This window comes from Peromyscus maniculatus, chromosome 2, assembly GCF_049852395.1.
Source record: "Peromyscus maniculatus bairdii isolate BWxNUB_F1_BW_parent chromosome 2, HU_Pman_BW_mat_3.1, whole genome shotgun sequence".
Lineage (NCBI taxonomy): Eukaryota > Metazoa > Chordata > Mammalia > Rodentia > Cricetidae > Peromyscus > Peromyscus maniculatus.
Window position 1 is genome coordinate 127,716,900 of NC_134853.1, and position 26,983 is coordinate 127,743,882.

A 26,983-nucleotide genomic window follows, 5' to 3' on the forward strand; every position below is an offset into this window, starting at 1 on the left:
GTGGAGGACTCGGCCTTTAGTAATTCCTTTAAAACTTAAAGCAAAAAGTTCCTGGAGGCAGTGACTTCTGTTCACTGCGTACCTTAGTCCCGGCAGGATTAAGTTGTCATTGGAATTGAGTGCGTACGCGGGTCCACGCCAGGGAATTTTCCACTCTGCAGAGGCAACTGCCAGCCGCCTTGTTAAAGGGCTGTCACTGGCTTACTATGACATGTGTGTGGTGGTAAGTAGCTCTTTAAGACAGCCGGCAGTGTGTGCATGTATGCATGTGTGTTTGGCTGATGGCATAAGCCATCTTTTAAGAAGACAATGATCACCGTACAGAGGAGCTACTGATCTACTACTTCTCGGTGTTCCTCCGGGGGCACTGTTCTCCCTCAGCCTCCTCAGCCTTGTGTGCAGGGGCAGGCCAAGCCTCACACGGTGCAGCCGCGGGCTTGAGAGAGTCGTCTGCTCGCAGAGGAGGGCACCCTGGCCAGGGTCCAAGGCACAAGCAGGCGGCTTTAGCAACCTTGGACTCTACCTCTTACCCATGAGGCACCCTTTGATCCAGTTCCCAGAATAGCCTGGTGCTTCCTAGGATGGGTGGGCCGTTCTGTGGAGGTGGCCTCTCTCAGCCTGGGGACGCCAGTTCGTCTTTGCTTTTGAAAAGGACTAGCGAGCTTTTCTTTCATCCCCCCCCCCGCCCCCCTTCTAAGGTGGTGGAAGTGTAGCTTCTTGAGAACAGAAGCCACATCTTCGTTCTCTTCGGTGCCACCCCCACCCCGACCCACCTGTGTGCTACCCTATTTGTGGAACCTCCCGCCCCACACTGTGCTGTGTGTCTGTGGTCCTAGCTACTTCAAGGCTGAGGCAGGAGGATTTCTTGAGCTCAGGAATAGGAATTTAAGGCCAGCCCCTGCAACATAGTGAGACCTTCACCTCACAAATGAACAAATACAAGAAACTCAGAAAACTAGGCCTGTCTGTTGCTGTCCACCTCTGTATCAGGCTCAGGGCTGCCAATTGCTTGGCACCATCAGGGGTCAAGGGCTTCCGTTCCTCCATGTGTGACCATGAAGGCCTGAGCAAAGGCAGTGTGAGATGTCCAGGTGTCCCCAGTTCGTGGTGACTCGGGGATTAGAATGTAAATACAGCCCTGTTTCCAGGTGGTCTGTAAGGATTCATCCCCAAACTGGGAGGAGAGAGGCTGGGATTTACGAAGATCAGGCTCAGTGGTTTAAGCCCAGTCGGGCCTGACTCAGGGTGTTGTCCATTCTGAGCCCCAGGACTCAGACAGGCCTTGAATGTTATGAGTATCGATGGAGCACTAAAGGATCGAGAGTACAGGAGGTGGGCAGCCATTCTGGACCTGGGCAGCTTGTTGCTCCCTCATGGGAAGGAAGCTCCCCATGCTGGGTAGGGGAAAAGGAGCCCATGCCCACCTCTGTCTGGAAATGGAGTGGGTCCTGGGTATACAGAGTGCCCTGAAAGACACAGCAGGAGACCCGTGCTGGGAGAGAGGGTTAAGATGTCAGCCGTTAATCTCTGGCTGGTATCTCCCGCATCTTTGAGTCCTGCTGTCCTGTAAGGCCCTGGCTCAAGTGCCACCTCTTCCATAAAGCCTCCCTGATCCCCCCTAATCCCCGTCTCAGCGCCTGCCTGGAGCACCTTTCCAGGTCCCTCAGTTCTCTGTCACCACAACTCACTTCATCTTCCTTCAAGGTAACCCCGCAGCCTGTCCCCTCTCAGCCTCGTTGGCACGGCACTGGTCACCAGAGTGGTTGCTGGGGACCTCTGATGTCTGCAGATGCCGCAGCCCCTTACCTTCTTCCCACTGCCTCTTATTTCCTTTTCTTCCCAGGCAGGCCACTGGCAAGGTAGGTCCACAGACTCTTCACCGTCTCGCTCCCTACTTCTTGGCAAATGGCACTTTGGAATAGTTGACAGAGGGGGCCAAGTAGAAGGTCAGCCTCCTTGGGAATGTTCAGAACACATAGGTGACCCCAGTCACCGAATGAATTGTGATTATTGGATGGTTTAATGATCTGTCTGCAGTTTCTCTTCAGGAACCAAAATGTACACAGCTTTTCTTGGGAGCTGCAGGGGCTGCTGGGAAGACTGGTGCTCGGGTTTCCTGAACCTGAGACCGGAAGTATTGGGACTAAAGTTGGACCTAATTGTTAGTTATGGGACCCGAAGACTCAGTTTCCTTGCAGTTTAGACCAGAAATGACAGCTTCCTAGGATGCTGAGGCATACATGCTTCCCACTTCCCCCTCTCCTGGTTTATGGGATCAGAATGAAAAGGTGCTCACTCCTCCGGCTGCTCTTGAGTTAATCCTGGTACCAAGGGGATAGGACTTCGTCAGAGAAGGTGTGGGATCTACCTCCCCTGCGCTCAGCGGCCTGGCTGTGGCTGCCTGGCTCTCTGCCTGGGCCTTTCCCCTCCGCACTGAAGCCCTTCCTTAGATGCTCGGATAAAGGGCTCAGGGGACGCCTGTGGTGTCACCGGGATGACAGAACCTCATCAGCCTTGGGTGCCATATGCTCTCGGTGTGGAAGCCTATCCAGGGCTCATAGTGAGTAGTTTGTGGCCAGAGCTAAGCCTTGATTTGATGACTCTTGGCCCAGGGTTCTTCCCGCAATAACCCCCAGGACAAGCTAGGTGATAGGAGGTAATACGACAAGTCTCCTTTTGCTCTGTCACTAGTGAGCACCCCGGGTTGCCCCAGCCCATCCCCTCCATGGCAAACAGTCCTGGGACATAGTTCAGGGAAACTTTGTGTAGCTTGAGATTTCTCTTGTTGGACCTGGAGCCATTCCTCGGTCCTGGGAGGTGTGTTCGCCCTCCTCCACATGGTAACCTTCTGGCTGGAAGGCAGGGATCCCCTGTCACTGGAACTTGTTTTTACTCTGGTTGGTTTTGTCTCTTCATGGAGATCAGCTCTTTGTTTTCTCTGAGCTGCACAATTAGAACTTGGGTTCCACTAAAATTCACTGTCCTGTGGTCTCTGTGAGAGACCACAGGACCACCTCCTTCGTGTACCTTCTTCAATCCCCACGGCTCTGGTCTTGGCTTTCTGTGGGATGACGGTATTCTCTCCATCCTCTGAATCCCCACTGTCATCAGCCCGTTCATACTGCTGGGTTGCACCAGGCTACCCCAGGGCTCTGCACAGACGCTTGGACTGGCTGGCTAGGAGCAGCGCGGGTCTCCAGCTCTCCCCAGGGGCCATTCCTGCCAGGACCATACCCACCTTTGTCGCTTTGATTTTTCCCTGGCCACATCCACGACACACCTCCTGCCCCCTGCTGGCTTGGGCCCTCTGCCACGTGGCCTGGCCTGAGTTCCAGTCCAGGAAGGCTTGCAGTTGGTGGTTTCACACGTGGCCGTGCTGCTGCATGCCAAGGCTTGAGTGTTGGGCAGGGCAAGAAGGGCGGGATTGGGAGAACAAAGTACTATTTTTGCAGCCTTGTAAATCGGTCAGGAGTAGTTGGCTGGCCTAGGCGAGTCCAGGGTTCATCTGACCACTTACAGATCTTTTATTTATTTTATGGGGGTAGGCACTACAGCATGCACCTGGAGGCCAGAGGACAGTTTGGGAGAATTGGTTCTCTCTTTGTTCTGTGTGGGGATTGATCTCTTGAGGGTCATCGGCCTTGACAACAGATTCCTTTATCTGTTGAACCATCTTAACAATCCACGAATATTGGACTTTATTCATTTTTCCTGGATGGAAAATGGATGGGCATGGATATGAGAACTTATGTATTCATGTGTATGTATTTGCACATACATGTGTCCATGAGAATGTGTGTGGGGGTGTGCATACATCATGTTTTCTCTTTTGTCCATAATGTCCATGCTAGAATCGGTGCTAGAGAAGAGGTCTAGGGTCTAACAGTGTGCCAGGGCTCAGAGACAGACAGGTCTCTAGGTGCTTTAATCTTTGATCTCTGAGTGTTCTGTAGTGAGGGAGGGTTGCTACTTTTTTCTACATGCTGGGCTGTTTTCCGACCTCTTCCCATTGTATATGTACCAGGATGGGCAGTCCTTAAGAAAAGGAAGTGGATTCAGGCCATGGTGGCGCACGCCTGTAATCCCAGCACTTGGAAGGCAGAAGCAGTCGGATCTCCATGAGTTCAAGGCCAGCTTGGTCTACAGAGCGAGTTCCAGGACAGCCAGGGCTACTCAGAGAGACGCTGTCTGGGGGGAGGAGGGAAGAAAAGGGAATGGTGTCCCTACTTGAGAAGGTCCCAGAGTCCATTGTGTGAGGTCCTAGCCTTTTGGATCTAGTGTTCTTTCCGCCTTGACCCATGCCTGGCTGCTCCGCCCTCCCAGGCAGCTGTGCATGCAGTCCAGTATGCTGTTAGGCTAGAGAATGGGCCAGGGTCTGGGTTGTTGAAAAAACTCACATGATACTTTGTTGAGAGCCTTAATGGAGCTCTCCGGTCTTGAAACCACAGAGAGGTGGAGTCTTAGCAACTCTGAAAGGAAGGTCTGGCTCCAAGGTGGTCAGATTGGGTAGGCCTTTGAATAATAGAGCGATCATTTAGTGAACTCTTGCCGTATGCTGTACCTTGTGCTGGGTCTTGGGCATAGGTAGGCAGACCCTGTGGTTAAGGTGTGGGAGGATGGGGGTGGGCCAGATGGGGACCGGGCCCCCTGAGTGAGGGTCTGTAATAACTTACCTTGAGACGCCCCTAGTCTCGTAGCGTTTGTCCCTCGGCACCAGCCGCTTTTCTACGTCTCCGTTCCCGATCCCGCTCAAGCTCTGCTGAGCGCCTCAGCTCATCCGCAGGAGGAGACTTAACATGGTAACAGTCATCTCATGGGTGACATGGCCGTCTTCCATTGGAGAATGGGGAAATACTGAGAATTACCGCCCTCTTAATTAGGACCATAGTTGCCCTGGCCTCTCACGCACCCCTAGAGCCCGGGACCATCCACCCACTCCTGATTTCCTGAAAGTGAAACAACAGTGTACTCACAGGCTCAGTCTTTCATTTAAAAGTTTGCACCTTTCCCCCCCCCCCCGTAACAAATACCCCAATATGTAAAAAGTCAAATACCCAAATAACAAAGAACTTGAATGTTCTACTGTGAAAGTAGAACTGCAGTTGTCGGAGTAAGGCACTTCCTAATGTAATCCAGAATGTTAGTCAAAATACCAAAAGATCCTCTAAGGTGGCGGTGATTCCAGGTCTGCTGGTCAGGCAGTTAATCAATGGCGTCTGTGCAGACTGAGGGGTTCAATGCAGCACCTCTCCTGGAGGAACCCAAGAGACACATGGATGTTTGTCTCAGCCTCACCTCGGCTAAGTTCTGTCATTCCTGCTGCAGAGAAGTAATTGTTGGCTGTTACAAAAAGTTGCAACTTAATCCCATAGTCAAAGTTCACAGTCAGCCTAGTCCAATAGTAAGTTCTAGGCCAGGCAGGGCTATATATATAGTAAGACTCTGTGTGTGTGTGTGTGTGTGTGTGTGTGTGTGTGAGAGAGAGAGAGAGAGAGAGAGAGAGAGAGACAGAGAGACAGAGAGACAGAGAGACAGAGAGACAGAGAGACAGAGACAGAGATTTTTCACGGAACTCTTAGCCACAGAGAAACAATAACGCAGCTAATGGCTGAGCCCTGCTGATTCCCCCTTGAATCTTCTCCCAGATAAAGGTGGGGCTGGGATGTGGAAAGTTTGTCTCTCTCTCTCTCTCTCTCTCTCTCTCTCTCTCTCTCTCTATCTCTATCTCTATCTCTATCTCTATCTCTATCTCTATCTCTATCTCTCTATCTCTCATCTATCCATCTCTCTATTATCTGTCTATATCTATCAGTGTATCTATCATCCATCTATATCTATCAATCATCTATCTATATCTCATCTGTCTATCATCCATCTATCTATCTTTCTGTCTGTCTATCAATTTTATCATCTATCTATGCACATGCATGCCTATGGCTGTAGACTGAGGAAGCAGATGCAGACCTGCAGTGTTTGGGGATAGGCAGGCTCTCCTTAGGGAGGTTCTGTAGACGACTTCATTTTGAAAATAACCTGCAACAAGCTCGTCCACGTTACCTGGGTCCTGCCAGGCACTCATTGCAGTCCCCTACTGGGTCCTCATACCCCTACCAACAGATCTTTCCCTGCCTGTAGACCTCGGCCCATTCCAGCACTCGGTCCCCATACTCCTACCGTGGAGGTAAAACCAGACACAAAATCAGAGGCCAGTGGCCTATCAACATGCCACATAAACAATAGCACTCGTCTGGTGGATTGTTCATTTTTTTGGTACATGGTATATTAGTTGGAGTCCACACTTCTATTTTGTGTCAAGGAAAGGAAAGAAGTGACTTCTGGGAGTGATGAGAAGGGGCTGTGTTCGTGAGCTAGGAGGTGACTGATGAGGGAGTATCATGTTCTGGGTCTCAATGGCGTTGGGAAGACCAAGGTTGAGTAGAAGTGGACAAGATGTACATGAAGGTTTTGGCTTGAGTAGGAAAAGCAGAAGACAAGCTCAGGTGGCCCAGATCTGTGACTTTCTCAAGGTAGGGCTTTGACATCTCACCCTCAGCTCTGCACATGTGAGCACAGAGCCAGGCACAGATGTGCTGGCCATACAAACAAGTTGGACACAGATTGTTGGAAGGTGGCCAGGTGAGCCATCCAATGTCTGCCCACCCCTGGGAGGCATTTCTTGAGGCAGAGGTACCAAGTGGATGGCAGGACAACAGCATTCAGCAATAGAGTAATGACTGTCTCCCATTGTGTAACCCACACTCTCCTTGAGGCATTTGGGACCCCGGCAGGGCCAGAACACACAGGTCCTTCTCTCTAACCTGGGTATTTTCTTACTGGATATATATTGACTTGCTCTGTTCAACATGTCAGCAATTGGGAGAGGCTACCACTGTTTATGAATTGGTCTCGCTGCCTCTTAGAGCAGCTGGTGGAAAGACAAGGTATGGTTCCACAATAGACACTGTGTTGACTGCCCGTCACCACTCTGCCGGATACTACGGGAGTGCTTTTGCTCTTCCCCCATTCCATCACTCCTCTGGTGTGCCTAAAGGTCGACACTGGCCCCTGCCTCCCTCCCATCTTAGAGAAGAAGCAGCGGGGCCCCCGGGAGCCCATGCCTTGCCCAGTGACTAACGCCTGGGCAGAACTTTTCCTAGAAAGTGGCTTTTGAGGAGGAAGGGTCTGTTCAGGGCAGGGACCGGAAGCTCTCTGTGTGGTTGGATGCTTGCCACTGACCTCCCTGTTCTGTCTCCACAGAGTGCAGCAGCTGCCCCCAGTCCTGTGCTCGGGAGCATTCCCCCCAACGATGGGATGCCCGGAGGCCCCATCCCGCCGGGTTTCTTTCAGGTACGTGCTGGCCTGGGGCCCGGTGCTGGGTAGGTGGGGAGGCAGGAGGACAGGAAAGCAGCTCAGTTTGCCATGGTTTAAATACAGTTGCTTTGTGCTGGTTGAGGCCCTACACCCTCGTCTCGTCCGCTTCTCCATCGGCTGCAGAAGGGAAGGAAGATGGGAAGGTGCCTCCCTCTGGGCAGGCTAGGGCAGTGCCCTTCTGCCCACCGTGGTGTCCGGGGAGGTCCGAGCTTCAGGGCAGCGCGTAGCTTTCTTATAACAGAAGGCGTACTCCTTGTCTTTCCTCTTTTTAATGAGTAAACTGTCTTTGTTTCTCTTCTGTTGCTCCCATCATCGTCATTGTTGACTTTTCCTGTCCCAACTACAAACCTTAGGTAACTCGAAAAACAAAGACCCCACCACCCTGGCAGGTCTCCGCATCTCCTCACTCCGGTTAACCACTGATTTTTTTTCCGAGTGTGCTCACCAGCGGCACCACACAGCATCTGTGCCTGCACTCTGCCTGCCACAGGCCGGCACAAATCCCACATGGCATGATGGGAGCCCCGCCTTCTCTCCAGCACACTTTGTTGGTCTTTCTGGCGGGGTAGAGGCTTGGGAGGTGTGGCATCAGCTGTCTTGTTTTGTCAGGGTAGGGCGTGCCCCCCCCCTCCACACCTCCTGTTCCATTCTCTCCCATCCCTTCCTTTCAGCCAAGCCAGGGCTGAGGAGTGCTGTCTGGGAGTGCTCTCGGCCTCAGCCTCGGCCTGCAGAGCTGTGAGAAAGGCGGCCTCCCTGGTGGAGCTGGGGATTGAGACATCCCGCCTAAGCTTTCCAGCCTGTCCTCACTGACTTTGAGCAGTGCCTGGTTGTCCACACCTTCTGAGGGCGGGGCTCCCAGACACAGTTGTGGAGAGAGCTCATAATGGAAAGCCCAGGAATGCAGAGTTAGACCAGAGGGCCCTGTGCGGGACAGGAGTCTTGGAGTCATGAGCAAAGACAGGATTGCTACTCCATGGAAACATCGGGGCTCCTCTTCCTCTTCCTGTGCCATGGCTAGGAGACACTTCCGCTTTGCAAGATTGTACATGGTAGTTCATGGTAGTCTGGGAAGAGGGCTAGAGCATGGTACTCACCACAAAGAAGGACATCAGTGAAGTTTGCTTACTCCTTAAAACAGAAGCAGCAGGCTGTGAGAAGAGAGAGATACAGGGATGACAGTTCAGGCCATCAGATGGCCACATGTGTGTCTGTGTGTTCCCAGCATGCCACCATAAAACCCCTGGGACCCATTGACCCAAGAAAGGCAAGTGCTGTGTCCTTTACCAGAGGGGAGACAAGGATCTGGCCGGCTTCCCTACTTTTGTCCTGCTCAGTGGGAGTTCTTTCACTGGTTCCTGTATCTCTGCATGTGGTGTGATAGATGCCCTGATGCAGTAAAAGCATGGCTACCCTGCCTGGTAGACAGCCCACCCAGGTGTCCCAGCCACCCATGTGCCTCTGTCCTGAAGATGGCCCTGATGCAGTAAAACACGACTTCTGTACCCGGTAGACAGCCCACCCGGGTATCCCAGCCACCCGTGTGCCTCTGTCCTGAAGATGCCCCGATGCAGAAAAACACGGCTTCTCTACCTGGTAGACAACCCACCCGGGTATCCCAGCCACCCGTGTGTCTTGGTCCTGAGTTTTCTCAGGAGAGTTATTAGCTCCCAGGTTCCCACTGGAGGCTACTATAGTGAGAAGTGGAGAATAATTAACTGTGGGTTTTTGTTTTTAAACAAATTCAGTACTTTTTTTTTTTTTTTAAGTTTTATTTTTAAACATTTTGCCTGCATATCTGTATGTTCCCTATGTATGTGCCTGATGCCATTGGAGGTCAGGACAGAGTGTTGGATCCCCTAGAACTAGAGTCATGGATAGTTATGAACCACCGTGTGGGTGCTGAAAATTTAGCCTGCGTCTTCTGCAAGAGCAACAAGTGCTCTTAACTTCTGAGCCATCTCTCTAGTCCTGCCAGTTGTATTTTTAAAAATAGGCCATTGACTTCTATTTTGGCCTGAGCCTAGGACACGGAATGGGTCTGTTGATATGTGGGCAGCTCCCAGCTTCCTGCTTTGCTAGAATCTTCCATGGTTAAGTTCTAATTCCACTCATACTTTACGGGCCCTCCCCTGTGACGTTTGGGGGTGTGTGGTCAGAAAGCCCAAACTGATTCCTGCCCTTATTTAGCCACTGTTAAAGACAAGTATCTTTCAGATTCTCGACTTGAGGTCATCTCTCTCCCAGGCTAGGTGCACTGACGAGGGTTGGCTGGGCCATTCAGGAAGGTTCTGGAGCCTGGGCCTCTGCTCTTCCACGAGCAGTGCATGTTTCTTACATCCCGACATCACTCAGATGAAGGGGCTGGGGCAGGCCAGGCACTCAGCATGGTGCTTGCTGTCCTTGATGCTGACCACTTGGCCTGGGCCCCTGCGCCGAGAAAGGGCATCTCTCTGGAAAAGAGGAAGTCGACGGCCCATTTCCGGAGCAGATCAGCTCTCGACAGGAATGTTAGCGACTGATTGCTGCCCTTTACCGCCTTCAGGCAGCCGCTCTGATATTGGAAGGGAAATAAATAGAGATGATATCGAGGGTTTTATCTGTCGTCAACAACTCTTCTTCCCTTCTTGGCTGCAGCCTAGGCAGGTGGCTGAGCCGCAAGAGGGCCGTGTCCCGGGAAGCCAGCCCAGGTGGCCGGGCCAGCTTCGACCAGCCTGCCCTGCAGTAGCATGTACCCTTTCCAAGTCAAAACTGCAACACGAGTTGGTCCTGAATGTAGAAACCAGTAGGGGCTCCTGGTGGTAAGGAGGGAACAGCTAACTGCCGCTGGGGAGGCCCCTCAGAACGCAGCACACGGGACTCCCTCGTTAGGCTTCTCACTTCCAGGCAGAAGGCCACTCGTGTAGTTAGAAGGTGGGGCCACCAATCTAAGAGATGCCTCGTTGGCTTTCTCACCTTTAGGTCTAGGATTCTGAGGTGAGCAGTGCCTGTCTAGTCCTCCAGAATGATGTGAGATATGTCTGCTCATTCGGATGCTGGCCTAGTCACACTTCGTGGTTGGAGAGACTGGGGTGTTCTTGGAGGCCTTGCAGAGTTTAGCCAAGGTAGATGAACTCTCTGTTCCTTGTTATTCAAAAAGAAAAAAAAAAAAAGCCCTAACTCTGACAGCCGCCGCACCTGGCAGTACTAGAGAGAGACACAGTACATGTTTGAACCGAGCTTATTTGTGGTGTTCGTGGTACAGAACAGAAGCCCACCCAGCCCTGGAGTGCTAGACCTGGGATTCTGACGAGGCGCACGCAGTCTGACCAAGAGCCAGCTTGGGCACTCCGGACTGACGCTCTGGAGAAATGTGCGTGCTGAGTGTCTTCCTGCTTTGGTTCCCGCTGTGAACCCAGAAGGATTTGACATAGTCAAGCAGTGGCATTTCCCCCTCACAGCTTGACTTGGGGCTACACATCTGGCTGGCAGGTTGACTGCCTTGGCTAGGTCACCAGTTCTTGGCCCCCCAGGGGAGACTGTCCAGTAAGGATTTCTAGGCCCAGAACTGGACAATTGGCAGGAGAGCAGGGGTCACAGAGCAGAGCGCTGGGTACAGACTGTTTCCGTTCCTGTTTTGTTTTTAAATTCCAATGATTGTTTTCAGTTGTGTTTTTAAGCATGCAGCTTACTTTCGTTTTTCTCGGTGATTCTGCCAAGGAGGCAGGGATGGGCGGGAGGGGGAGACTTAGAAAAAGGTGGGGGACTGCCCCACATTGTCCAGCCTCAGGCTTCCTAGCTCCCCGTATCCTCTCCTTCACGGGCCACTGGGATCCAAGTGTGAGTGTCTGTCTGTTGTGTAAGAGAGGAAGGAAAGACTGTGGCCGTCTTCTTGAAGAAGTCGCACGTAAATATCCAGCCCAGCAAACGAGTTCTACAGGAACCCAGTGACAGTGTTCGATCGATCGATCGGCAGAGGGCTAGTGAGAGTGTGTATACATTCTGGTGTGCTGGTCCGGTCTCGTCATTCGTAGACGTAGACATGGAATCTTGGAGGGAGAAGGACTGGTACCATAGGGGCCCAGCAAAGGTCACAGGGATAAAAGTGTGTTCTGTGGGTCCGTCCTGGGCTAGCCGAGGGAGCCAACTCCTTTTTCCAAAAGCTCAGCTGGTGGAGACAGTAAAGTTCCCCAGCACCCATCCCAGGGAGGCCTCCTTTCTACCTCATTTCCAGCCACGCCCAGTGCCCCAGAGGACCTACCTTACCCTCCACCCTGTGCGTGGCTGGTACAGGGACATGGTCACCAGGCGGAAACACCACACAGCGCATGGGAAATAAGAGAAATAAGCCAACAGAAGGAGGAGACCCAGGGCCCAGCCCTTCCTCCTGCAGACTCAGCTGCTGTCTTCCTGAGAGACGCAGCCTCAGGAGGCCGCCGCTGCTTGTTGACATCCTGCCAAGTGGTGGAGACAACCTTGTCTTGTGAGGGCTCCCGCCTCAGATCCCAAGTCCTTGAGGGAATAGAGAGGAGCTAATTTGAAGCTCTGTAGAAGGCAGTTGTGCCATCTGCAGATTTTATGGAGAGTAGTGAGCTGCCTGGCTGTGGAAGTAAGCAACCAAAGATAAGATGCCCATATGAGCTTGGGGGTACCCCTCTGAGCCTTGGGGTGCCCATATGAGCCTTGGGGGTACCTCTCTGAGCCTTGGGGTGCCCATATGAGCCTCGGGGTGCCCATATGAGCCTTGGGGTGCCCATATGAGCCTTGGCGTGGGTGGTATGTTTCTAGTGAGGTCAAGGCTCAGGAAACAAGAGTGTCCTCTGGTGGCAGTGGACCAGCTCTAGATGCTGATGACGGCCTTCCCTCCAGAAGAAAGGAAGAGCCAAGGGCACACGGGCCAGTCCTCCAGCCAGAAAGCTGCTTCCACAGAACAGGCACCTCTGCTGCACTGAGGACCACTGCAAGTCTAGGGTCGGGGAAGGATTAAACCTCATTTTCCTGATTTCTGAAGCCCTCTTCTAACTTGCTCTCAGGACTAGGGACCAGCAGGAACGATGGTGAACCAGGGCAGGGCAGGGCATGGGGAGGAACCAAATCCATGGGTGTCAGGCATGGTCCCTAGGGTTGGAACTCTGGTGAACAGGACAGGAACCTGCCCCAAGGAAGGGACCTCATGGTGAGACATGCCTCACAGAAGGACAGGCTGGGGTTAGGCAGTTTGGGTGTGGTAGTAAATAAATGCCTCCTGCCCCTTTAGGTGCCTCCCCCCCAGCACGCACGCACGCACACACGCACGCACGCACGCACGCACGCATGCGTATGCATCTGTCCTGATGGTGCTCGGGCCCTCCTAATGAGCTCTTCCACTTTAGAGGGTGGTGAAGTGTTCCCCAGTAGAGAGGAGGTGTCTCCTTCTGTCTTGTGGAATTGCACTGGCTTAGAACGGAGGCCCTGGAGAGCACAGATGAAGAAACCCTGCTGGGAATGGACAGGTCTGGCTAGGAAGATGGTCCTGGACAGGGCCGAGGACTATGACTTCTGTCAGAACTGCTTGTCTTTCCAGGCCCCCACCCCTCCACTCCAGCCTCTGCCCAGCCTGTTGTCCAGGGGTTGAAGGCCCACAGATGCTATGTGAGCCCCTACTCCCAAGGGGTCCAGTGATCTGCTTCCAGACTGATAGAGGAGAGGGCGAGGTTACTGCTGCTGAGAAGGATTAGAGAGGAGGAAGTGTCCAGACTACTGAGGCCAGGCCTCAGTTAGAGGTGAGGTCCTTCCTACTCTGCCCCTACCTGTTCAACTCAGCTTACTCTGGGAGCGACTACCCACCTCTGGTTCCTATGATGGAAGCCAGCTGTAGGGCAGAAACCTGAAGCCCCCCCCCACTCCCCCAAGAGCTACATACTCTGGATTGAATTTAGCCCTGCTGACAAATTCTTGTGTGTCCTTAGAGAGCCTTCCTACCCTCTCTGGGACTTTTGCCTTCCCATCAGTCACCTTTCCTGGTCACCATCACCTCCATAGAGGTCAGACTGTGCTCACCCGGCAGCCAGCCTGGTGCCTTGTGTCTGCCCGATGGCAGGTGACTGGCACCAGGGCTCCTAGCAACCGTGGACAAAAGGTTATTCCTGATGTGCCAGGCTGCCTGAGTGGCCGGCTGGGGCTTTGGCTGGTACGCCTGCCAACGTTCATGTGTGTGGACGGGTTTGTGCATGCACACTCCAGCCGCCCTCCCTCCCCCTCAGGGGGAAAAAAAAAAAGAACGTGCACTCCACATGTAGCGCCGTAACTCTCACTGATGAAATGGAAAGTTGAACATAAATCAATGTCTGCCGCCCGTTAGCTATGCATCAGCAGTCAGCGCCTGGGAGATTTGCTCGGTAACAAAAGCCCCCAGCGGCTCTGCAGGCGGCGACTGCCCCCTAACGAGGAGCCAACCCCACACCGTGGAGCCCCGCTGGTTTTCTCCAATACCTCACAGCCCTCTCTGTACCCTCCTTCCCAGGCAGGTAGGAGGCCTGGACAGGGAGCCTGCTACCGCCCCTTGTGCTGGTGGGCCTCACCCCCCAAGCTGTAAACTCGGGTCAGGCATGTCTGCAGCTGATGCAAGATGGACTGGTGGCCACGGCTGTGGAAGGCCCGGGGCTGGTTTCTCCGCTCCTTTTGGACCTGCATTTTACACTCGGGGTTCTTTCAGTGTTGAGCTCTCTTTTCTGCTTCTGAGAGAGCTGGCCCGTGCTGCCAGCAGCTCAGCTCTAGGCTGTCTCCTTTCCCCGACAGGAGTCGCTTGTGGTGGTGTTCCCATCGGTGGGAGCTGTCTTGTTTGGTCTCTCTGTAGCCTGCTGCAGGGGTAGAGCCCTGTACCTGCCCTGCCATGGCATCAGCAAATTGTGTGAGATTTTGTCTCCTTTACAAAAAAAGAGAGGTCAGGTTGGCTTAGTCCTTGTAGCAGAAAGGGTTTGAGGAAGAGAATTCCAGTAGAGCCTTGTCCTGGTGTGCCTCGGTAATACACAGGTAGGTGTGGATGGTACCCTGTTCGGGCCAGGGGTTATCCAGTGGCTGTGAGCAGGGCCTTGGGAGCAACAGGGCTTTGCCTCTCCCTGGCAGCAGAACGTGGGCAGCGCCTGAGGTGCCATAGGATTCCTGCTGTTCCTGTCTGTGCTGGAGGGGGGATGGGCCGGACACAAATGTATTCCTGTTCAATAATGTTTCTTAGTGTTGCTGAAGGGGAGGAACAGCCTTCCCTCCGTGTCTGCAGCAGCCTGGAGACCGTGCTTTTCCCTCTGGTCAGTCAGGGGCAGAGCCCCGTCCCTCCTTCCTCTATGAAGTGGATTATCCTTCCTGATGGTTAGGGTTGCTCCGAAAAACCCAGTGAACCTCTCTGAACCTCAGTTGCTTCGCCTATGTTTGGGGTTGATGATACAGCCACGACTCCTGGGGCCCACGTGAAGATGCTGTTGCTTCACCTCATGTTTGGGGTTGATGATACAGCCATGACTCCTCGGGGCCCACGTGAAGATGCTGGGAAGTGATGCACAGGAGACCCTGCCTGGTGCTGGGTGCCTGCTGAGCACTACCTACTACCATTTGGATGGCTGCTGTGTGTCTTGGGGCTGCTTTATTCTATGTGCTTTCTACCTAGCCAGGAGTCAGGGTTGCCTTGAATATATTCTCTTGACAGAAGGTGTCCTCCAGTGTAGCGCCCACAGTCTTCATGGCCTTGCTGAGGTTCATGGCTTCTCCAAATCAACTCCTCTTGTCAGCACTTAACCCTCCAGTTCCACTGACAGGGTTGGGGCCTGAGAAACACCAGTCCCATCTGACCCTTCGATGGGGCAACTCCCCAGTCCCTTGCTGAAATCTGCCCGCATGAATTACTCCGTGGCTGTGGCCACCCTGACTCCTTGTCCTTTGGTCTAGCCAACGGGAGCCTGGAAGGGAAGTGAGGGCCGGGAAGCAGGTTGTGGGTTCAGGAGCCACTGCTTCTGTTCCTAGCAGGCTCGTTCATGCGAGCTTAATGGAGACCTGCTCTCAGCCCCCAGGGAGTGTGTCTCCAGAGTCTTGCCTGAGCATCATTTGAGTCTCATGTCTCCCTTGCCTGTAAAACAGAAACAGCTCCACCTACTTCATCAGCTCTGAATTGAACCAAAGAGCATGAGAGTGGTTGGAAATCTCCAGGATTCCTTCTCAGAGGCCAGCATTCAATCATTCCCTCATGCAGCACACAGGCACAGTTGATAGCCTACTGCCTGGCCCTCTGGGTGTTCCTCGCATACTTGTCAGATGCCATCCTGGACCTCCATGTCAAGTGCTCTTCTTCCTGTCCCCAGTGTCCCTTAATTATAAAAGGCCTCATTTCTAAGTACAGCATCTGGACCCTGTCTGACCTGCCCTTGATATCCTCACCTCATTGGTAGATCAGCTCTTGGTCCCAGGGCAAGGGCCAGACCTGTTGTTCTTGGGCCTGGTCTCTGTCCCTCCATCAGTCTGTGAATTCTTCTCCCAACTGCAGAGTTCTCTCCTACAAGAGAAGGCTCTTGGTTCTCAGGTCATCGTTATTCGAGGCTTTGACAGTCTTGCCCTATCCTTGCTCTAAGGTCAGAGTGCACAAAACCAACGGATCTAGTCAGGTTCCTCTTCCTGAAGTTTGTTTTTAACTGGTCCCAACAAACTTGCTCTGCAGCTGCAGAAACAGTGATCTGGTCTGGAGAAGTGACCTGTTTTCTGAGTCCTGGTCCCCGGTAACATTAGAGGGGGTGGGCATGGGGCGCTTGAGGAAACTATATCCCAGGCTGGTGTGTCCTGCCATCAAAGAGCCTGGCAAGTGGGATTCCTGGGTGGGGAATAAGGAAAGGGTCCTGAAGAGTCCTAGGAGGTGGACAGGGTCCTGAGCTGGCAGCTTCCCGTAGGCGTGGCTGGCTATCTCTCGGTGAGAGTGGGCTCCTGGTGCTGGCCTGAGCGCTGGAGTCTGGGCACTGTAGACTCGTGATTGTCTTACAGTCACATCAAGATCTTCAGAGGGCACACAGGCCGGGCTCCTGCCACAATTCCGGCTTCATCCATCACCCCAGAGTCACTCCTTGGGCTTCTGCCAAAGTCCTCCAAGGACTGTGTATGTGTATGCCCATGTGACAACGGATCAGGCACCTCAAACGTGTTTCACTTAATGGAGAAGAGTCCCAGGTCATCCCATCATGTCGGGGAAGAAAAAGAAACCATAGACCTAAGGGAGCCGTGGGGGCAGAATACAAATCGCTGGCCTCCAGGTCTGTTCTCAGGTATCTGCCGTTTGGTGGGTGGTACAGGCTGAATTCTGGGCATTTTGGATGTGTGGCTTCCAGGGCCCCGCTACCCTCTTCCTGGTTGCCTGTGAGCCATCGTGAACTGTCTGTTGAGCTGTGCGGTGCTAGGTTGGAGGGGCTGTGTGCACAGGTGAGTCCGGAGGCCTTCCAGGAGAGCAGGATTCTCTGGGTAGAGGAGGCCAGGCCTCTTTAACATGCACCTCACCTTCACTGTGCTGCTGTGATTAACAGCAGAGCCTGAGCGCTGGCAGGCAGGCAGGGTGGAGGCTGGCAGGCAGGAGCTGGCTGCATGGTAACACTGCCCAATTTCAGAGCAAATGGCAGTTTTTAAGGGGGCGGGGAGCAGATTGCTCTGGCAGAGCAGGAATATTCTCCCCGTGTCCAGAGGAACCGATGCAGTTTACTCTCGAGGTCCATCTCCACTTCTCACATATCCCCAAAACATGTTACTTTGCAATGAAGAGAAGTCAGAGTAAGAAGGGTCTGTCATCGGGAGCCTGCTAGACGCCCTCAGGGAACCTTGACTGAGTCAGTGTCGTGACAGATCCCAGCAAGGCCACAGAGTCCACTCGCAGCAAGAATATAATGGCTTTCCTCCTCCCCCACGTAGTTGGCAAGTGACGAGAATTAGCACCCTGGACAGCTGTTAGCTCGCAGGTTCCCCATGGCCATAGGTTCTGAGTCTTGACTTGAGAAAGAAATAGAGAGACACATTGGGGGAAAGAAATGGATGTGTGATCCTTGGAGATAACAGTCTAATAGTGACTTCCTTACAGTAGCTCCCATAGATTAAAACTCTTCAGTACCAAGCCCAGGTCCCCACCTTTGTGTTAGCACGCCTTTTCCTGAACTGGGGCTGCCTGGACTCCATCCTGTGGGCCGACTGTCCAGGGCACATTTGCACCCTCCGGGGTCCTGCCTCCTGCCATTCTGCCACGGTCACTGTTTGTCTGAATCTCTCCTGCACTGGGTTTCTGTCTCTGCTGCTGCTGTGGTCATGGTTTCACGTTGGTCTCTCCAGCCAGCCTTCAGCTTCAGAGGTTGCTCGGGTCTCCAGTGCTTAACATACACATGGCACAGAGGATGGTGCCCAGTAGTCAGATGGACCGGCTGAAGCAAGCTGTGGGACCTGCCCATTAGTCTGAATGCTGGGTACTCCCCCTCCCCTAAAGGTGGCCAATTACACAGATAGCAGACACGAAGTGGTCCAGCAGGGAGACCTCAAGGCTTTAGTGACTCCTAAAATCTCTCCTCTTTTGCCCCATCCCAACCCATGCATTCAAGATCAGGCCTGATGAACTCAGAGACTCCTCCATGCACCTCAGTCCTTAGGAAAGGGGCCAAGCAGTCTGAACCTGCCAAAAGAATGCAAATGCTCATGTCAGAGACAAGAAGCCCAGCACTGTGGCAGGGATGAAGTAATTGAGATCGTCACCAAGGAGGGTCTCTGGGGATGAGGGCAGGGATGCACACACGGAGGTCAAGGTCAGCTTCTGAGTCAGTTTCTTTCTTCCACCCTGTGGGTCCAGGGATCACACTTAGGTCATTAAGCACTAAGCAGCCCTCTCACCAGCCCTGGTGCTGGCTTTCATGCTGTGGTGATGAACGGTAGTTTATTCAGGACCAAAAGTCAAGCAAACCAAGCTGGCCGGTGGTGAATGGTGATGTGGTCAGTATTTGCCAGTCCCCGGCTTGCGTTCCTTCCGGCTATCTCCCGTGGGATAAATCTTGGCTCTCTGCTAATGCCTTAATGTCAGTGGTTTGTCATCCACCCCCTCACCCCCCACCCATCCCCCTCCCCCACCCATCCCCCTCCCCCACCCCCCACCCCACCGCCACCGCCACCACACGCTTCAAACTCACCGTGTGGCCGAGGCTATCTGTGGCCCTTGACCCTCTTGCCTTTGCCTCCCCAGTGCGTGTGCAACCACGCCTGACTCCATTTTCTCCTTTGCAAATATTTGATTTTGATTTTCTTTGTCTTTTAAGGGAGATGTGAGTTTAAAGTAAGTCAAAAGGTGTGTGTAGTATTACATTTTTCCTTACAAATTAATAAAGGCCCCCCCTTTCCCCTCATCAGCCACGAGAACCATCATCTCATTCAGCTGTTGGTAGATCAGTCCTGTGATGAGCAGGCTAGTAACGTCCAAGGCTTTGTGAGCCACATTGTGACTTCTCAGCACTCCCATTGGAGCACAGAGGTCCAGATGAACCGCTGATGCTGATGAACATGGCTGTGTCCCAATAAAACTTTATAAAGAGCTGGCAGGCCAGATTTCTCTCTGAGCTTACTGTAGTCTGATAGCTGTGCCCTTGGCATCTTTCTGCTGCCACCCACCCCAGCCTCCCCCTGAACTGTGCACAGAGCTGAGTGTGCACATGTGCCTTCCTGGCTGGGGCATGGCTGGCCCCTTTCTCTGTCTAAGAGCAGTAAGCACAAATTCCCTTCCCATAGGGGTAACAGTATAGTCACTGTAAGAGTTGGAGTGTTTTAGAAGCCATCATCTAGCTGGGCACAGTGGCACATACTTTAATCCCAGAACTCAGGAGGCAGAGGCAGGCAGATCTGAGTTCAAGGCCAGCCTGGTCTACCGAGTGAGTTCCAGGACAGCCAGGGCTACACAAGGAAGCCCTGTCTCAAACAACAACAGCAGTGAAAACCAAGACATCATCATCTACTGGCTCATGGGCAAGTGTGTCACGTATATGTTAAGATTCCTTTTCTTGAGTGTTCCGTGTGTCTTAGAGGGCCCATTTGAGATTCACGTTCACTGTGAGTCATCTCTCCTTTGCCCAGCGCATCCTGACTTCTCGGGGAGACGGACTGGGAAGAGGGCCGTGGTGCTGGCTTTCCTTAGCTCAGGTAGAAAGCAGTGTGCCTCTGCTGATGCTCCCTGATGGTTCCCCAGAGTGAAAATGCTCATTGTGCGTTCCTTCTCACTCTTAACTGGTGACTTCCCCATCCCAGGAAGATGGCCACCTGCCACTTACCAGAAGTCTGGCCCCATCCCCCTGTCCAGTGCCCACAGTGTTGTGAGCTCATCCATGGGGCACCCAGCAACCCCACCTGGTGGCTCAGGCTCCTGACTCAGCTTCCAGAAGCTCCTGCTGTGTGTGCACAGATTCACACTGGGCCTACACAGAAGAGATTCTCAGTCCCTCCGCCTTAGAATCTGCGTTCCCCAGTGTGCTCACCCATTAACAAAAGAAAAGGCCTTTCCCAGGGGACACACTGAAGCAGGACAGAAAGACAGCTCTCTGCGCTGTGGCGGATTCATTCGTTCATGCAGACAGAAGTGAAGAAGTAACATCTCCTCTGGTGAGCACTTGTAGCGTTGACTTGACCTTCTCTGATCCTGCCAGATGTCAGCCTCCAGTTCCATTGGGCAAAGCTGACGGCGTGTGCAGATGCAGGACAGCTGTGGCTCATGGGCACATCTTGGTCCTCTCTGCAGAGTAGGGCTCACAGCCTTTTCTGCCCACGTTTGTGTCCAAGGAATGGAGTTGATTGTCTGTGAAGTGCTTTGGCTGTGTATGTAGTCATCATAATTTTATATTCCTCATCTACAGCAACACGTCCAGCAGGCCGGTGGCTACTAGTCCCACAAGACCCTCATACTCTACTGCTGACTGATAAAACCCAGAGTCCACAGAGTTAGGTGGGGATGTCATGGGGTCTTACTTTACCCCTTGAAACTACGTCTTTAAGTCCCTTTTACAATGACCTCTGAGGACAAAAGTCAGATTTGGCCTAGATGATAATGACACCACCATTATAAAGCACTGTCCCAGCCCTTGGGACTGGGTATTAACAAAGAACCTGGATGGAGAACAGTCAAGGGCCTAGGTCACGAAGCCATGGCTCTAACCCTGGTGTCACAGCCTTAACCTTATGCCTGCTCCTTCCAGGCATGTGCAGGTACTCCTGGGGGAGTGTAGGTGGCATTTAAGAAAGGAGCACATAATTTTTCTTTTCTTCTTTAAAACTTAGTATATGTTTTGTTTTCTCTAATCGTCTTTATTCTATTAAAGAACTGTCATCCTTTACCCGAGTCATTTAGAGTACCAACTTGGTCAGTCTGTTGGTACCCACATGTTATCTACGTTCCTCGAGCTCAAAAGCATTAGAGGTGCCACCCAGAGCTTTTCGAGGCCCCTTGATGGTAGCTGCATGGTCGCCTCACTGCACAGGCCCTGTCCTGGATGTTCTAATGGGGCAAAGAACAACCAGTGTTGCCCCAGGGCTCTGTACACACCACCACCTGACAAGCAGGCTATTGCCCGAGGCTTGCAGGATACTCTATGGCTTTCCTCGGGCTGTGGACACTCATGGCAGGACACTCTGACCCAGGCCAGAACCAGCCAGCCACATTGCCATTTTCCCTGTCAGAGACAAGAATGCCCGAGAGGCCCATCGTGAGCTGGGCCACACTGCTGCAGTGTCTATATAGATGGTTCCGTTTCTCTTCCGGAGGCCTGAGACTCAGGGATGTTAGGGAATTGGACTCACCACATACACATCGAGGCTTTCCGCATCACGCCCTAGTGCATCTCTCCAAAGCTTCGGTACGGGGCGTAGCCAGATTGTGGCAGGCGAGGCTCTTGTTGTGAAATGCTTTTCTGCAGAGACCTCCGATCTTGGAGCCGCAGGAGCGCTGCTCCCTACCATGCTGATGCCCATAAAGGCCTTTCCACTAGACCGTCAGCATCCAGATTGTAAGGGTCTGTGGAATGGCCGGGCACTTGCCTCCATCACACCCGTAACAGAGCCTCCCAGGCCCTGCCTAAGTGGCTCTCCCAACCTGCTGGATATAACACTACTTAATGCTGAAATTACAGGACAAAGAATGAGAAGGCAGTGTGGGGGTTCCGGTGTCCAAAGGCAGCGATCTAGAGGCAGCTGTGAGGGAAGAGCAAATCCATGAACAGGGTCGGGGCAGTATGAAGGCCATTCAGAACATGCGTATATTTGCCGCCACCTTTTCCAAAATTTAGGAGCTGGGATTGCCCTTCATCTGGTTCCCCCTCGACTCGGGTCCCCTGTCACCACGCCATAGACAGTGAGGGTAGTAGATAGGTCTGTTCTACTGTGGGAGCTCCTGGGGGCTCCTAGAGCAGATCTATACTCTGTGGCCACTCTGCGCCTCAGTTTACCTCTCTGGGCAGCATCATTAACACTAGGTCAGGAGCGCTCCTGGACACAGATATGCTGCTCATGGGCTTGCAGGATGGTGGACTCCTCCAGATCCCTGGGCCCCAGAGTCAGGCTTTGAAACCTGCCTGTTCCCCCCACTCAGTAACTAACTACAGAGCTAATGAGTACCTTCCCCTTTCTGAGCTTTGTTCTTGGCTCTGAAAGGGCGTGGCTGGTGGTCCTTACGTTGCAGTACGTAGGATCACGTGAGCTGGTCCAGGCAAAGGCCCATTCTCCCTCCCCTGTGTTGTCAGAATTGGTTTTGCTCATCAGTGAGAGGCCAAGAGCAGCCAGCGACAGAGCTAGGATTTGAACCCAGGTTTTCCCACTCCCCACGCCCTGTTTCTTTAAAAACAGATGTAGACGGGGACGTTAGTCTGTCACAGAGAGAACCCCGGTAAACGAGTTAGGAGGCTTCGCTCAGCAAATAGGTAGTTCCTGGTAGGCCCTAGCCTGGGCTTTCCTTCCCTATAAGTGAAAGACATTAGGGAAAGTGGGGGCGGGATCTGTCACTGCAGGACCATCTGTAAGCAGGTGACTACTGGAGCTGTGCTCGGCCCTCCTGATCCACCCTAGTGTTGTACAGTCCTTGTGGCAGAAACCCCCCAGCACCCTTGAGGGAATGGGCCTGGGCCAGCCATGCTTCTAGACAAAGCTATTTTAGGGTCTTCAAACGGCCTCTGGCAGCTGAACTCCAAGAACTTGTCCTGCCTGGGAAACTGATCACCAGGACACCCCGCTCCTCTCATCGGGCCCAGCTCACTTGTTCAGTCTCTGGGGAACCGCCTCCCATCCCCCGCAAAGGTCCAAAACCTCCAGCAAGGGCTTTTGTTTGTTTGTTTTGTCCTACGTCCTGCGTAGTTTTGCCCACGCAGAACCAACTGAAAAGACCATTGAGTTCCCTTTCTGTAAGCGAACCGGCCGCTCTCTGGAGAGGCCAGTGCAGCCACTGGTTGTCGGCTGAAGGAAGCGGCGGTGGAGATTCCTCAGAACATAATGCTACGCTTTGCTCCTGAGGACGTGAGGGGTTCCTTCTGGGGGTGCTGCAGTCTGAAGGACACAGCGCAGTAAGACATGGCCAGGCCGAGGACAGATAGTAGGGGTCCAGAGAACCCGAGTGACCCACTGGCACATGGGAAGCTTTTTGCTTCTGACCCATACAGCAGGCTCCGGGAAAGGCCAGGGGCTGTGCCTGGAAGTTTATAAAGCCGCAGGTCAGTGATTGACAGTCAGGGGTGATGTTGTCCCCTCAGGGAGATGACTTGAGCCTCATCTGAATGGAGGTTGCCATGGGTTTTCTCTCTGGGCCATCTCTCTTGGCCGGGGCCAGGATTCTCTGGCCCACCTTCACATCCATAAGGAGACATGGGAGCTGCTGATCCCCAGGTTCAACAGCCCCTCCCCTCCCTGTCCCCACATGCCAGGGCCTCACCAATAGCCTTGCTCTGTGTTGTGTCTGTCTGGTTGACAAACTTGCTGTCTCCACATGTTCAGAACCCCCCCTGGCTTCTAGCCAGGCTTCAGACCTGGTGTTAAGCACTGAACCTCAAGACATCCGTCATGTGAGGCCCCAAGGTGCGCACCTGTGGGTGCCTCAAGTCCTTTCCTCTACTCGGCAAGTGAGGTGGCCACTAGGAACGACACAGGTGTGAGAGGTTTGCCCCTAACAGCCTGCCCGCTCTGCAGACGCACTTCCGTGACCAGGGGAGGGAGGCAGGGCTGTTAGGGAGGAGGCTCTCCCTAGGGAGGAGGCATTCCCTGTTGCCAAGAGCTGGGGGACCAGCAGACGAGCCTTTGCCCCCTCTTGGCAGCTGGACCTTACCCTTGAGCTCTCTTCCTCCGTTCCTTTTCGTTTTCTTTTTTTTGGGGGGTTGGCTTCAAATTATCTTGTTTTGTTTACATTACACCCAAGTTTTGTGGCACAAAAGACTTGCAGGTGCAAATATGTCCCGCCTTCATTAACTTCCCCTCCCTTTTTAATTTATGTGATTTCAATTTTCCTTCCCTGTACTGTTAATTAGGGGACCCTCTAATCAGTGCCATTATCACAGTGGTATTCATGTTTAGGAAAGCCGCTAAACAAATGCTTGCAAAATTGCTAAATGGCTAATTAATGTCTGTTAATTAAGAAAATTGCTCATGGTAACAAACCATGCCGCTGCTGGCAGCCGCTAGAAAGACACACACTTGTTGAAATTAGTAGCGTGGCAGGTAGGGGAACATCTGCTCCTCCAAGCCTTCCGGAAGTGAACAGCCCCTCACTTAGCCAGGAAGCTCTAGGCCTGTCCCCGGCGGTGCCCTGGGCTGCTGGACAGCCCTTGACTCTTGCTCTGCACACTTCTTGGTTGTCTCGGCCTCACCTCCACCCCACCTCCCCCCCACCCTCCAGCCCCTCAGTGAGCAGAGCGTGGCTGCCTGGTTTTGAGACCGAGGATGGAACCAATCACTGTGGCTAACTTGTAGCTTTTCCTTTGAAAAAAAAGTAGCTTTCCTTACCCTTCATGAATATCTGGAGTTTTCCTCCAAAATCACTTCCAATGCTAAGGGACAGTCAAGGTGGAGAATAGTGCATTGGGATGCGTGACTCATGTCCCTATCCTGAGTCCAGGTCCCAATGGCCTGATGGCCAGAAGGGGCTTCTGTGGCAAACTGTGACCCACAGTGGGACACTTCTGTGACATTGTCTCCTGCACACTGGACGGTCTAAAGAGATACTCTCCTTGTGATACATAAATAAGGCTCCCTGATATTGTCTTTTCCTTTATTCCTCTTGTTTTTGTTGTGTTTGTACTTACTATATTGATATCAGCACCCACTCCTGGGTTACAACCCACAGTTTGACCAAGTCTGGGGATTACGTGAATTCATCTCCTCATGCTTGGTAGGGAGTCAAGGTAAGGATAGCCCAGAGCTTTGGCTCAGCTTGGACTGCAAATGGTTCACTGTCACCTGGTGTGGAAAGTGGGCCCTCCACCCCTGACCCGCCAAGCAGTGATAGTCCCCCCTGCGCCACTTTACTCTGGGCCAGCCCCGCCTCTTAGAGGTGGTGTGGCTGTGACCCGGTCTCTTCACGTCTTGGGACCTGTTTTCCACATTTGTCAAAGTTGGAAGAAGAGACACTGCCGTGCAGAGCTGTGCTGAGCTGTAGGTGAATTCATGAAACACGGAGCCCCGGCACCGCTCACACTGGGCGGACGCCTGGCGACTCTCTGTATTCCCTGTTGGCTTAGAACCTAGTGCCACCTGCTCTCTGCTTCTGTCCCTGTTCCCTCCGTCCCGCTTCCACCCAGCAGGCCCTTGACAAACACCAGGTTGTCCCAGATGACCCGCTCTCTGTCTCTCAGACTGTGAGCTCCTTGAGGGCAGGGACTCCGCCCGATGCCTCAGAGTGTCTTCTGAAAGTGGTACTTGCAGGCTTTGCGTCTGGGTCCAGGGGCCCCGTCTGTACCATTGTCTGAGTCAACCAGCGTATTTAACATGGCAAACTCTGTTCAGCGGTAGCCTGTGTCCGGCCCTCGCTCCTGTGTGCTTTGATGAAGGTGCTTTGTTTTATTTTGTTGTTGTTGTTGTTTTTTCCAAATCCCCTGTGAATGTTCTGGTCAGCCTCCCTCCTTCCCGCCTGCCCGCCCGCCGTTGTTCGCCATTGAACCAGGACCCAAGCAGCGCTCCGCCACCTCCCGCCAGCCACAGCCCACCACCCGCACGCCCGCCCGCCGCCACTCTGCGTTTTGGTTTAATTTTTGTTCTTTTAAGCTTCTTCTGCGCTTCTCCATGTGCTGTGATCTATAACCTGCCTCTACTGTCTGGCCTCACAGGGTCCTCCGGGGTCACAGCCCTCGCCGCACGCACAGCCTCCACCTCACAATCCCAGCAGCATGATGGGACCCCACAGTCAGGTAAACGCACTGCGGCTCACCGGCCCGCCAGCCGGGGGGCGCGGGGCAGGAGGAAGGAGAGAGCCCGTAGAGGAAAAACAAAAATCACAATGTGCTCCAGGGGTGCCTTCCAGTCATAATTGACAAGTTTAATTGAAATCTATCATCTATCTATATATTTTCTAAAGACAGTCTTCATTTCTTGGACATCCCACCCAGTTTGGATACGAAACCAAGAGAAAAGAAACAAAAATATTTCTGTGACCTTGTCAGTGGCCTTTATGTTTTTGTTTTTTCCTCTTTCACTTTTGTTTGATTTTTGAGTTTGGTTAACCATTTGTTTGTAACCAAGGCTGCATCCCTGGCCTTTTCTTTGTGCACTCTTGCTGCTGAGAAAGCTTTCTCGCCCATTTCCCGCATTAAGTTAGGGAGCCCGCTGTCCCTTACTGTTTTGTTGTTATTGTTGTTTTTCTTTTTGGTTTTTTTTTTTCATCCATGTTTTCCCATGAGTCCTTGCTCCCTTCCCACCCCTCCCTGTCTGGTTTCCCTGTGTGTGCTTGTGTGTGTGCTTGTGTGCTTTGTCTGCAGACCTGAAGATGTGACGTCTCCCTCCTTTTTCTGGTTGTTTTATTTGCCCTCGTGGAGAACAGAGGTGGTCTCCTTTGCCCTGCATTGATTTAGCTATTCTGCATCCTGTGTGAAGTCCCAGTCGCTGCCCCTCCACCCAAAGTAGATTCCTGCAAGCCAGTGCAGGTGGGGAGACGCGTTGTGTTGTGTGAATCTTTTGTTCCTCTGCCCAAGGGAAGTTTTGCCCGGAAGGAAGAGGCTGCCGGACTAGAGAGAGCTTTAAAGAGCACTAGTTGTAATAAACTGGACTCTGCACAGTGCAAAGCATTTGTGTTTGTCACTATTTAGTAGTTCAGGCTGTCATTGAACTAATTCCCTATAATTACAGCCTTTTATGTCACCGCGATATGCAGGCGGCCCCAGGCCTCCGATCAGAATGGGAAACCAGGTACAGTACCTTTTCTTGTTCTCTCCCGCTCCCCCCACCACCCCCAGCCATCCTTAGGCCTAGAGAGACCTGGACTCGTCAAAAGTCCACGGGGTGGAGGACGAGGTGGTAAGGTGGGGGTTAAACTTGCCCGAGGGTTTGCTCTGAGTCCGTGGTCCAGCATTTAACCTGCCTGTCACAAGGAGGCTGTCTTCAGAGAGTAGCCGCTGGTGGGATCGCATAGACGCAGCTCTTGTTGAGAAAGTGGTAGCGA

The 26,983-nt window shown here is 52.9% G+C and overlaps 1 protein-coding gene across 6 annotated transcripts in view; it reads left to right on the top strand.

Moving 5' to 3' along the window:
- Positions 1 to 26,983, top strand: part of Ssbp3 (single stranded DNA binding protein 3) — a 150,858-nt gene that overhangs the window by 101,554 nt on the left and 22,321 nt on the right. For 3 of the 6 annotated variants that reach the window (XM_042271546.2, XM_042271547.2, XM_076564646.1), the window contains 3 exons: positions 7,258 to 7,347; positions 25,656 to 25,736; positions 26,671 to 26,730. In XM_042271546.2, the coding sequence (XP_042127480.1) occupies positions 7,258 to 7,347; positions 25,656 to 25,736; positions 26,671 to 26,730 (231 nt within the window). The remainder of the gene's footprint in view (positions 1 to 7,257; positions 7,348 to 25,655; positions 25,737 to 26,670; positions 26,731 to 26,983) is intronic. The other 3 variants (XM_042271548.2, XM_042271549.2, XM_076564647.1) reach the window with 1 other exon arrangement.